Here is a 13,494-nt window from a genome sequence, read left to right as displayed (position 1 = left end):
GTTAAGCACGAAATATTACTTTTTCTAGTGTTCAATACTTGGACAATAGGAGAGCTAGCCATCTCTTATTTTGAACAAAATTTGCGTTTACATGCTTTTCTGCTCATTTGTTGAAATCATTACACAAAATATTGAATGTTATGGCATTCTTGATTACCGAACAGCTTAATTTTTGCATTATTTTTTGGCCGAAAGTTGTAGTTCTGCAGTCGGTAGCTCACCGGCCCATGATGCTTTGAGCGCCCATGGTGGCTGAAGTGGTCTCGAGGGGCTTCACGCAAACTCTCATACACGGGGCGCCAGCTTTCCCTCTACGTAATAGTAAGAAACTGTATGGGTAGCAATGTGTGCTAGAAAAAATTTCTGCGTTTTATATGACACGCCGCATTATTCTATTTACTCTTGTATGTCAGTGATCGAGTTCGTGTGTTGCGCATTCTGATGTCGTCACGGTGTGTCCTCAGGCTGTCCTGCAAAAGGCGCTTTCAATTCATCCCGCTGGATGGAATGTGGTTGTTGATTATTTCTCGTCAAATGGCTTTGCGGTAAGAAATAGTTGCAATACTAACTTCCCATTGATGAACACTGCAAACAAAAAAAAACTAATTGACGTTTCTCTTGTTTTCGGTGATTATAGATTCCTGCATGTGACTGTCAAGTTCATTAAACTAGGCGAGTCCAAAGGGCTCACTTAGATGCAAATTGGTAATTGTCATTGCTCAGTAATTCCCATGTTCTTACACTGCTTCTAGCATAAAACATGGGCAAACATTTATTCATGAAGCATAAGTCAGTATAGCTATTGCACAGGGCCTGTAGGAACGGAAAGGGCAAGTTGTTCAGTTGAAATAGAACAGCTTGGCCAAGCCGGCATACCATATTCGCCCACGGGGGTAAAGGATGCGGCTCTCTAATGGGACCTCTATCGCGGACAGCAGGCATTTACGTGACGGTTAATGCTGCTGGTGTGAATACGTGTTCCTGTCAAGCAAACTTCCACTGGAGGTACAGCCTTTGTCAAAAGTTTGTAGCCCAGGGGGTTTCTTTTGAGCCACACTGGGTCGTTCTTAAGGGATCTCTAGCACTCCAAATTTCCCGGACATGAGGAGATTTCTGGTACTGCCTCCTGCAATAGGTAGGACTTCCATGAATGCTCCGGGAGTCCCAACATAAAGCTTAGAAGTGAACCCCCTGGGCTCTAACTTTCGACCAAGACTTACATATGGTTCAATAGGTTCTGTTAAAGCCTCTGTAATTGTAGTGGTACGTTGTAAATGATTATGGTAGGGGTGAATAAAGCAGGTAAATCTACCGACGAGAAGAAATTACTGTAAACGGCAGGTTGAACCCATATCATGCAATGCAGGATTCGCCTGCCCCTTTTGGTCAAGCTTGCTTTTACAGTTATGCGCAGTTTTCCATTTTTTTATTATTGCCCAGAAAAGATGCACGTTGGTATAAGCTACCGGATCCTTAGCCGATGGCAGGTTGCGGGTCGGTTACAAAAATGCAATAGCTCTAGGCAGACTATTATGGCAGCAACACAGGGACATTTCACTACTAAGGTGAGGTGTTATTTGCTGGTAATATGTGCCGTATGAGATCTTTTCGATATTATGTGTTTAATGTCGGCTGGAATGACATACTGTTCGACGTCGGTATATATTGTGTGTTTTAGGTAGCTAGACTGCCGTTATTAGTGGGTGTTGTTACTTCAAGGGGCTGCGAATATCAAATAAATATAAGTTGCGTTAGTTTTTAAAATGCTGTTCAACAAAAGGGCAGCCTTGTAATCGCGAATTAAATGGAACAGCATGGTAAATGCCTAAGCGGCGGTACAGCTGCTCTTAATGTTCTTTTCTGGACAGTTGTGCGCGGTGCGAGGTACGATACATAAATGAACAAGCGAGAGAATATAGCGCAGAGTAGGACACGACACAAGAAGACACGAACAACACGAGCGCTACAACGCGGATTCATTGTGAACAAGGAACCCGTAGCGGTTCCGAAACGTCAACTAACCCCCTTTTTGACGTGGTCAGTGACCCAAGTTTACATTCTACTGTGCCACTACTTTACCAGACGGGATTACGTCAAACCCTAAATTACAACACGAGTGCTACAACGTAGAGCTCGGGTTGTTCGTGTCTCCTTGTGACCTGTCCTACTCTGCGCTAAATTCTCTCGCTTGATCATACACCAACAAGCCCAAAAAGCTACGCCTTTGAACTGCATAAATAAAGCCCCGACACTGAATGCAATACGTTACATGATAGAAATAGATCACGGTGGACTTGTTCCGCCTGGAGTTTCCATTTGTGCAAAGCGACGCGATCAGCGACTGAGTATATAGGGGGCGCGGTGTTCGCAGACCCCTGCCGCGGAGTCCAGTGCCCGGCATCCCAGGTGTGCCAGCTGGACGAGCAGCGCAACCCCATCTGCCGCTGCAACGGCGCGTGCCCCGGCGACCTGCGGCCCGTGTGCGGCTCGGACGGCCGCACCTACCCCAACGAGTGCCTGCTGCGCGTCGAGGCGTGCCGCTCCCGGAGGCCCCTGCGGCTGGTGTACGCGGGCGCCTGCTCGCAGGGCCTGAACCCCTGCGGGGCGCTGCAGTGCCCCTTCGAGTGCAGCATCGACCGCTTCGGGAAGGCCTCGTGCGCCTGTCCGCCGCCATGCGAACAGGTATCACTGCCAAGGGACCGAGCGAGATAAGAGGCATATAGTCTAACAGCACTTCCTGCTGGGCTAGTTGGTATTGGTTTAGTATTGGTTCCTAATTAAATAGTTTTTACGCGCAAAAAACAGACAAGACACATAGGTAGGTGACACATAGGTAGGTAGGCGCTTCGTCCTGTCACCTACCTATATGTCTTGTCTGTTTTTTGCGCCTTAAAACTAGTTAATTATGAGATAAGAGGCCGTGCGCTTCCCGCATGTTTTCTGTATACTATCCGTCCATATCCACTTGGCGTGTGTGATGTCACACGGAGCTCGTGCCCGTCCTGAATCAATAGAAAGGAAGACTGGACAACGCGCTACTGACAACTGAATTCTTTATTGAAAGACACACAGGATGTATAGGGTCATCGTCACGCCACCTATCAGCTGCAGTAAACGTCAGAAGTCGGTCAAAGAAGATAAAAAAGATAAAAGAAACCCTTTTATATAGGCGGCATGATGATGACCCTATATATTCTGTGCGACATTCAATAAATAATTCCGTTGTCACTAGCGCGTTGTCCTGTCTATCTTTCTAGTGATTGTGTTTGTGCGTTGCGCTAATTTTTTAACAAACTATGCACCAACCCACCCAGCAACAGGTTTCACTTGAGTACCGTCCTGAATGTTCCGCATGCGTTGTCTCTGTTGTCTGTTCAAACTCCGTTCGGTCCATTTGGTTTTTCTGTGCGCTGTGCAGAAGGCATAGGAGATTATTAGGTTCTGAATAGAGAAAGTTTTACCATGTGAGCGCTGCGCGTTGCACTAGTGCGCACCTAAGGTCATCATCATCAGCCTACCTGCGTCCACTGCAGGGCAGAGGCTCGTTCCATGTCTCACCAATTAACCCTCTTCTTTGCCAGTTACGGCCACCGTATTCCCACAAATTTCTTAATCTCATCCGCCCACCGAACTTTCTGCCGCTCCCTGCTACGCTTGCCTTCTCTTGGAATCCCCTCCGTAACCCTTAAGGACCAGCGGTTATCTTGGCTTCGCATTACATTCCCTGCCCAACCCAATTTCTTCCTCTTGATTTTGACAGTATGTCATTAATAGGCGTTTGTTCCCTCACACACTCTGTCCGCTTCCGATCTCTTAAAGTTACACCTATCATTTTTCTTTCCATCGCTCTCTGCGTTCTCCTTAACTTAAGAACCCTCTGTGTTAGCCTCCACGTTTCTGCCCCATAGGTGAGTAACGGTATAATACAGCTGTCGTATACTTTTCTCTTCAGGTATATTGGTAAGCTACCATTCGTGATATGAGGGAACGTGCCATATGCACTCCACCTTGTTCTTATTCTTCCAGTTATTTCCCTCTCATGATCCGGATCAGCGGTCACTACCTGCCCTAATAAGGCGTATTCAATTACCACTTCCAGCACCTTGCTACCAATTGCGAACTGCTGTTCCCTTGCGAGACTGTTGAACATTGCTTTGGTGTTCCACATGTAAATTTTAAGACCTACCGTTCTGCTCTGCCTCTCTAACTCATTGATCATGCATTGGAGCTCATCTCCTGAGTGACTTAGCAAGGCAAGGTCATCAGAAAATCGTAAATTCCGTATGTATTCCTCATTAACGCTTATCCAGAACTCTTCCCAATCCACAACTCGGAGTATTTCTTGTCTAAAGTCACGCAGCTGCAAAACTAGTAGTACGTCAACGAGCCCATACCAGAAGACTTCAGCACTGGGCAGTGCCGGCTGCTCATCGGCACGATACAGGTGTATCGATGCCTCACTAATACTCTTATCAGGCCCGTAACTTATAATGTGCAAGGCTTCAGTGAGTGCAAGGGACAAAAATGCACGTGAAATGTTTGTCGATCATGTGTTTTTGCTTTTGAAGGAAAGGGGTTTCGCTCCAATAAATCAGTTGTCCGTCTGAGCTCGTCCTGTTCGCTTCTCTCCTGTGTCTTGTCCGGTGCTCAGTTTTATGTTGTGTAATCATCTCCTACCCCTAGCTCACTCTTGCAGGAAGTCTAGTCAGCACATGATTCCTACCTCCGCAATCAGAGCCGCAACGTTGTCCACCTCTAATCCTTGCCCACTGAGCTGCGCCCAACTCCACCCTGTCGAACTTCTTCTACACTGTGTACGGCTCTTCACGGACTACCGACAGGGGCGGAATTTTCCTTCTCATTTTGTTTATCGTGCATCCCGCAAGGGGTGAAGCACCTCTAGCAGCGCTGGCATCACATTTGACAACCGGCCTGGCCAGCAGCGTCGATAGCCCGCTCCGGCTTAGCAGTCGTGGCTAACGGGCCCCGTTCAATAAATGTGGATCACCATCCACGGCTAGGTTTATATACCTGGGCAGGTTACCAACCATCCGTTGGGCAGGTGAGCAGCCAGCCACAAAGGAGGCTACAGACAGACAGACGCACAACGGCTGAAAGCGGCGAAGGGCCACTACGAATGCTAGCGCATTAACACACCACATCCTGTGTTGGGATTGATTGTTCACTGTTTCTCATCTGCATCGTGTGAATACAGGTACGCCTCAAGAACAAAGCTTAGTTAGCGCCATGCCTGTGCTTCGTTTCTAGCAGTCCACATCGTTGCGGTATTTTTCAAGGAATGCGAAAACAACGCGGCAGCAAGCGACTTTGCTCAGTGCAAAAGCAAACGTGCAAACAGTACTGCTCGCAGAGATTTGTCGCGTCACATTCCTTTATGCATTCCTTTTTAATTACGAGGATGCACAGGTGGAGGCCCTTGGCCTGTCTCTCTCTCTCTCTCTTGTGACCTCGTTAATTAAAAGGCTAGCGCATAAAACTAGGACAAAGGCATAGAAGGAGACAGGACGAGCGCTAAACGTCAACTGAGGATTTACTACGACAACCAGGTACTTAAAAACACTTCGGTGGCACATGCGCACACTGTGTTAGAACGAGCACAAACTAATCGAAATGTGGCAAACTGCTTCTGAGATACATTTCTTCTTTTCTGGTCAGGGCAAGTGATGTTGTGCTGACGCAGTGGCACACAGTGCCACTGTGGCACACAGTGGCACACACACAGTGTCACACACTCAGTGGCACACAGTGGCGCACAGTGCCGTGCTGGCACACGGAGGCACAAGGCTAGGCCGTGAGATTTGTGAGGCTTATGCCATTAACAGGGAAGGGGATAACTGCGTCAGCACGACATCACTTGCCCTGACCAGAAAAGAAGAAATGTATTTCCGAAGCAGTTTGCCACATTTTGATTAGTTTGTGCCCTTTTTAACTCAGTGTGCGCATGTGCCACCGAAGTGCTTTTAAGTACCTGTTTGTCGTAGTAAATCCTCAGTTGATGTTTAAATCAAATCAAATCAAATGAAATCAATTTATTTAGCATTTCTTTCAATACAGAAATAAATGCAAGGATAAGAACAAAAAGCTGCTTCTCGTGCTGCTTGACAACGGTTCTTACCCCTTGTTTTCTCTTGACAACGTAAAACAGCAGAAATAATACAAAGCTGCGATTAAAATTGTACGAAGATAAGAGCATGCAGTATACATAGAAATTGTAAACACAAAATACATAATATACATAGTAATTCCAAACACAAAATGCCGCATATTAGTAAAAAAGTAATAATACCGGTTCAATGTAACTGATAGACATGGATTCAATAAGTCGAATACTAATACTTAATCACCAATATTTTGCACACTGAAGAACATCTAACGGCGAAATTGACATATGGCTATACAGGACTAAAAACATTTCCTGCTACATTTGCAGGCATAGAAGCACAGACCACAGTTTTACCACACACAGCTGTAATGCAGCCATCATTGAAAATACGTGCACAAAAGGCTGCAATAATAAAACAAGATTTCAAAACATTGACGTTACCTCCCTAAACTTTAAGTGAACAAACGCTTAAGGTGTTGTTTCGATAGTGTGTGGATGTCCGTGTTTGAATTATGATAGTTGTTAAGTAAAGTAGGCATAATGTATTCTACTCTGTTCTGACCATGATTCGTGCGGGAAAACGGCACCAACCATACTTCTCTTATTCTTATATTGTACGGTACCTCGGGTGGTTTTGTTAAATTGCATAATCGTAGAAAAGGCATCCGATTAAATCTCAGGGAATATTTGTATTTTAATAGGGCATTCAGCTCATACATATGTGTCACAGGAACAACACCAAGTAAGGGGAACAGGTCACTTGTGTGAGCGTCGTATGGAACATCTGCTATGTGACGGATAGCTCTTTTTTGTAAAAGAAGGAGTTTGCACATTGGCACAGTTCTTCAAAACACCATTTTGTTTGCAGATCAGATATGACAAATGATCACTTAGCTGTGCAGCAACGACACCTGATTTGGCGCACTCCGTTGTTTTGTTTGTGACAAGCAAGTCAAGAAGACTTTCAAAACAGGAGGTGATGCGTGTGGGTTCTGTTATGACGTTACTGCAGTGAAAGGAATGTAGAAGTGTTTGAAACTCATGGGAGCTGGAAGTATCTTCAAGCAAATTTATGTTACAGTCGCCACCAATAATCAGATTGAATTGATTGGAACATGTAAAGCTTAATAACTTATCTAGAAACGTGAAAAAGAGGTCAGGTTTACCGTCCGGTGGGCGGTATATAACGGAAAAAACAGTGTTTTGGCTTTGTAGTGTTAACACTTCATAATCAGCTGCCATGGCAGAGAATTCGGAGAGCATATTGCAAGTAAGGCGGTTGGAGACAAGTTGCAATACGCCGCCACCTCGGCGTCGGCATCTGTTTAAGTAGAAGCTGTTGAAGCCATCCATGCCAAGTACAGCCGGCCAAATCTTTAGCTGGCGTGCGCGACGGCCGCTTTTTCGGCGCTCCTGCGCCTTACGACGAAACAAACTTGCGGAAAGCGCAATATTACGCAAGGACTGTGCTTAGATTTGATATTTTCGCAAGTTTGTTCCGTCATAAACTGCAGGAGCACGGAAAACGCGGCTGTCACGCACACCAGCTAAAGATTTGGCCGGCTGTACGTCTTCTTGTGAAGTGTACCAGGTTTCTGTTACCATGATGACGTCAAATTTAAAACTATAGCTGTTAAAGAAAGCTGTCAGTTAGTCATTCTTATTCTTTGCAGACTGCGCATTGCAGTGCAAAAAACTAAGATAACCATTTTTGTTTGGTAGTGTGACATCACGTGTTGCGGTCATCGCGAAAATCGGTAAGATAAGCTAGCACATTTGAGGGTGGCACTTCAAGATATCTTTGCTAAGTCAGCTTCGCATGTGATTGGGACGTGAGCGCTCGTCCGGTCTCCTTCTATGTATTTGTCCTAGTTTTATGCGCTGGTCTTTTAATTAACGATGACACACCAACTAGCCCAGCTTTCCGCCTTGATTCGTGTGCCCTCTTTGTTCTGCGCTGTCGCTATGTAACACCGCCACCAAAAGCAGGGCCCATCCAAACCAGCCCTGTTCTTTCCGAGAGGCCCATTCGAAGGTGGCGGGGGGGCTGTTCCCAGGTCCTGCGTCCCGTGTGCGGCTCGGATGGCAAGAGCTACGACTCGGCCTGCCACCTGCGCCGCGAGGCGTGCCTGGCCGGTGACGGTGAGCTGCGCGTCTCGTACGCCGGCCCCTGCGATGCGGCCGCGCCCTGCCACGGCTACCGGTGTCCGCCCGGCGCCTTCTGCGCGCCGGACAGCGCCGGTCAGCCGTCGTGCCACTGTCCGCCATGCTCGGAGGAGTTCGAACCCGTGTGCGGCTCGGACGGCATCTCCTACCCCAACGAGTGCAAGCTCCGCCGTGAGACCTGCCAGCGGAGCACGGCGCCCGGCGGATCGGCGCTGCCGCCCGTCGCCGTGGCACACCCGGGACTCTGCTCGGACCCCTGCGATGGACGGCAGTGCCCCTTCTACGGAGTCTGCGAGGTCAGTGCTGCTACCTCCGTACCACATATTGTGGGCGGCTACACTCAGAACAGGAATTAGCAATATGAACTCATTAAGGAGGAGGTTTGGTTTGGTTTATGGGGTTCAACGTCCCAAAGCGACTAAGGCTATGAGAGACGCCGTAGGGGAGGGCTCCGGAAATTTAGAACCACCGAAGCTGTCGTCCACTGCACTCCTTTCAGGGTAGAGTATTCTACCAAAGCTGTGTGTAATACGTATTACTTAAGTCCATCATGGGGGGTACAGCGCGTAGAAGACTAAGGACGAAGCAAGAAGACTACACAGACCTGTGTAGTGTTCTTGCTTCGTCCTTCGTCTTCTTCGCGCTGTACCCCCAATGATGAATTCTTACAAACTCGCAAACTCGCCCAGCTGTTCATCCTTCTGTAATACTTACGGTTGACAACGGAAATAAATTACCTCTTCAAAGCATGCGAAATTCTAGTAGCTACTATGATTTTATCCCACTTTTCAACCTCCTCTATTTGCTAACCTCGATACCTCCTATGCCGCGTTTAAAAGCTTCATCCCATTGCTAACTGTGTTGAGTTACTATTCGTTGCGGTCGGAATGTACCTTGGTCGCCAAGAGTAACCACTGCGTGTGCGTAGCGATGGAAATCTACTCCAAGACTTGGGCAAAATACCCTGTCCCTGAAAGGGGCTGAGCTAGAGGACAGCTTACTCCCTCTCCTCTCCCACAGAGGCTGATTCTTATGGCACATGCGTGGACAATGATGAGGCTCTACAATGGGATAAGCCAAAACTTTACGGTGGCATATTTCACAGCCAGAGCTGTTTCTCCGACTTTTCCTGTCCGAGGTTTACTGCACGTGCGTCGCACTCCCTTTGGGGCGTCAGGATGGGAACATGACTCCTCTCTGTGCCTCGCGTACGTATCTGCAGGGGAGGGGGCACAAGACGGGAAACGCATTGGATGCCGCTCATGCACCTCTAATATTAATAATAACACATTTTGCCAAATAATATTATTGTTTAATTGGCTTGTTCACAGAAGGTTGCGGCCAGGTACTACACCAGGGTGGCCAAATCCTGTTTGGGTGAGGAAGTGCGTTGCCGGTTCTGGTCACCGAGATCAGGCCGCACTCCAGGCCTGGTTATGCAATTCCATCGACGCGTGGAGTTTTTATTTTTTTATTTTTTAATCCAGTGGAGAACTGCGTGGCACCGGGATTCGAACCCCGGCCCTCTTGCACGCGAGACGGATGCTCTACATCTACGCCATCGCTGCGATCTTCGCTGCGATAAGAAGTTTGCGGGGATACAGTGGCCTCAACTGCCAAAGGACAGGGTTAATTGGAGAGACATGGGAGAGGTCTTTGTCCTGCAGGGGGGGGGGGGTAATCAGGCTGATGATGATGATGATTAATATTATTATTTTACGTCCATACTCCGTCCTCTCAAAGCCACGAGGACGCTTACAAGACTAAGACCGGCAACATCGGCGAGCCAAAAATATAGGCAATAAAAATCTCAGGATAAGCGCACACTTTGATATACAAATTCTAAAGAAAAAACACTGTTGGATCGCACGCTCCCTGCATCCTGTGGGATTAAAACTTAACAGATCTGACCTCCATTTTAAGTTTGCTTTAGAAGTAGCGGAGATTACATGATCGCGAAGAGTATTGAATGTTGTAGAGAAATATACACACCGTCTTGCTTTGCCGTATCTGGTTTAGTACCCAGGAAGCGTGTAGCGTTGACCTTTACGCAGAGTTCTGGCAGAAACTCATTTAGTCTTGAACGCAGGGTTCTGTAAGTGTCGGAGAACAACTGTTTGCCTACATACACTTTTAAAGGACGGAAGACCAAGAAAATTACACAAGCTTACTTGAGGGGGAAAGGAATGCTCATAGGCGGTACTTTTGAGCATATTTCTTAGGAGAGCAACTAAACGATCATACCACCTTTAGGAACATTGCGCAAACTCTGTTATGCCAGACTATACAGGGCTGAACGCAACTGCATGCATGATTGTCTTTTTTGCCGTTAAAGGAAGGGAAGATTTAACTATAACCAATAGGTAGGTCATTCCACAATGTAATGGAGCTAGGCAAAAAAGATTAATTAAATGAGTTTGTGTAGCCGTGTATGCGCTGCAAATTTAGAGTTAAAAGCTCGACGTGGGGTGCGAAGCGGCGGGTGCAGTACAGAGTTTCTTAGCGGTGGGAAGGTATAGTACAATTTGCACAGCAGCGCCCCCCCACACTGTCGCAGGGTGCCCGCTGCGGCTGCCCTCCTCCGTGCCCGTCCCCCGTGGACGACCCGGTGTGCGGCTCGGACGGCCTCACGTACGCCAACGAGTGCGAGCTCCGGCGGGCCTCCTGCCGACACCAGCGAGCCATCGCGGTGGCCTCCCGCGGCGCCTGCGACCTCTGCCGGGGCGTGCGCTGCGAACTGGGCGCGCGCTGCGAGAGCGGTGTGTGCGTCTGCCCCCGTGACTGCCCCGAGGGACTGGAGCCCGTGTGCGACGCGCGCGGGCAGCCGTACGCCAACGAGTGCCAGCTCCGGAGGGCCTCGTGCCAGCAAGGGAGAGACCTGGGGCCCGCGCGGCCCTGCGCCGGCGCCGGTCTCGACCAGGACGCCGACGGCGGCAGCGGCGACGGCTGCGTCTGCCGCTACGGGGCGGTGTGCGGACCCAGCGGCGACTGCCAGTGCGACATCCGCTGCGAACCGGTGAGGCTGTCACCATTCTTTCCGCAAACGATGTCCGATTGGAATCCACGTTAGGAGTGCCTGTGTATTTTACTTTTCCCGAGGGCGGCCTGCCACTGGATGTGTGCAAGGAGGAGGAGGAAAGGCTGGGAGGTTAACCAGTAGATTAAAACGAGTTTGCTACCCTGCACTGGGGGAAAGGTATTAGGGTATATAAAGGGGAGGGAGGAAAGGGTCTAAGAGCACTTGCTGCTGGGCTAGTTAGTTTTGGTTCATAATTAAATAGTTTTAAGGCGCAAAAAAACAGACAAGACACATAGGTAGGTGACAGGACGAAGCGCTTCGTCCTATCACCTACCCATGTGTCTTGTCTGTTTTTTGCGCCTTAAAACTATTTAATTAGGAGGAAAGAGAGAGGTGAGCAAAAATATAAGGCGAAAAGGCTTAGGCAAAGTCACAGCCTGTCGTGCAAGCCCGACACTCGCAAGAACCGCAGGTGTGACTGGCAGGCCCTTACCGCCCATGTGTGCAAACGGCCCACCGTGGTAAGGCCCGTTCACACTTGCCAAAAAATCCGGCGAGCGAAGCGGATTCGGCCGCTTTTGACGCCGAGCGACGCGGAAAGCGGCGCGGCGAGGGCGATCGGGCTGGACCCATTTCCGCCGCGCGGCGACCAACATGGCGGCGCTCTTCGAAGCCGGACCCGTCGCTTCGGATTGAATTCTCGTTGTTGCTGCCTTTTTCAGTGCGTTCACTGGCCAGAAATTCGGCACAGGTCTTTCGCTTCGTGTCATCTCGCCTCTACGAAGACGTATAAGTGATAAACTTGCTTTATTTTTTTTATTCAGAGGGACGATTCTGCCGCTTCTAGGCTTAACAGCAGAGTCGGTTTTTGGACAGTAATGGTTCCCGCCCTGACAACCAGATGGCGCCACTATAGGTAAAGTCTATTTTGGCGTCTGTGCTAGCAAACGCTGAACTAAAAGTGAGAATGCGCCTGCGTTTAACGTACGTAAGCATGCATACGCTTATGGTACGTAGACAGCGTAAATTTATGCTCTTTTGTCACTATATCTGTGTATGCCGCTATCAGCGAAGCGGTGTGGAAAGGCGAGAACAGCAGCGGCACGGCGGATCCGCCTCGCTCGCGCGCGAACAAGTGAGAACAGGTCCTTGTTTTTGCCGCGAGCGAATCCGCTTCGCTCGCCGGATTTTTGGGCAAGTGTGAACGGGCCTGTAGGCGGCAGTTAAATTAATGATTGGTCGCGGGAACTGGTCCGGGAAAACCAACGTGAGCCAAACAAGCCCCGCCGGTGCCTGTGTTTGGAGCAGCCACATGCAGGGACAGTGGCGCATGGCTTAACCACTGTGCCAGGAGTTGTATGAGGATTTTCCGCGATCTATGAATACAGATCATGATCATTTCCGCATATGTGGACATATAGGCAGAACGTAGGCGACGGATCATGAGAGGGAAACAACTAGAAGAATAAGAATGGGATGGAGCGCATATGGCAGGTTATCTCAGGTCATGAATGGCAGTTTACCAATATCCTTGAAGAGAAAAGTATACAACAGCTGTATCCTGCCGGTACTCACCTATGGGGCAGAAACATGGAGGCTAACAAAGAGGGTTCAGCTTAAGTTAAGGACGGTGCAGCGAGCTATATGAAAAGAAAAATGATAGGCGTAACGTTGAGTGATCGGAAGTGGGCGGAGTGGGTGAGGCAACAAACGCGGGTTAATGACATCCTAGTTGAAATCAAGAGGAAGAAGTGGGCATAGGCAGGGCATGTAATGCGAAGGCAAGATAACCGCTGGTCCTTAAGGGTAACGGAGTGGATTCCAAGAGAAGGCAAGCGTAGCAGGGGACGGCCTAAAGTTAGATCGGCGGATGAGATTGAGAAATTTGCGGGGATACGGTGGCCGCAACTGGCGAAGGACAGGGTGAATTGGAGAGACATGGGAGAGGTCTCTGCCGTGCAGTGGGTGTAGTCAGGCTGATGATGATGATGAGGCGACGGAGCCGAATACTCCAAGCCCCCCTTAAAAAAGGTAGCAGAATTCCAATTACGAAGGATTTCAGCCAGCGAAATATTGTACCTCTCCACTTAGGGCAACCTTAGACTTCAATCAACGAAATTATCAGGCCGACTTTAGTAAAGTATCAGTAATGTGGTAGACAAACGCGCAGAGCATAACCAACCCC

General features: G+C 48.7%; 1 protein-coding gene across 3 annotated transcripts in view; it reads left to right on the top strand.

Moving 5' to 3' along the window:
* The window catches only part of LOC149337815 (agrin-like), a 353,629-nt gene that overhangs the window by 283,755 nt on the left and 56,380 nt on the right, over positions 1–13,494 (top strand). For all 3 annotated transcript variants that reach the window (XM_089553543.1, XM_089553542.1, XM_089553544.1), the window contains exons 5-7: positions 2,372–2,682; positions 8,182–8,586; positions 10,848–11,306. In XM_089553543.1, coding sequence (XP_089409669.1) covers positions 2,372–2,682; positions 8,182–8,586; positions 10,848–11,306 — 1,175 coding nt within the window. The remainder of the gene's footprint in view (positions 1–2,371; positions 2,683–8,181; positions 8,587–10,847; positions 11,307–13,494) is intronic.

This window comes from Amblyomma mixtum, chromosome 7 (genome assembly GCF_055824585.1).
Source record: "Amblyomma mixtum isolate Tamu chromosome 7, ASM5582458v1, whole genome shotgun sequence".
In the NCBI taxonomy this organism is placed as follows: Eukaryota; Metazoa; Arthropoda; class Arachnida; order Ixodida; family Ixodidae; genus Amblyomma; species Amblyomma mixtum.
This window is presented reverse-complemented; position numbering and strand designations above follow the sequence as displayed.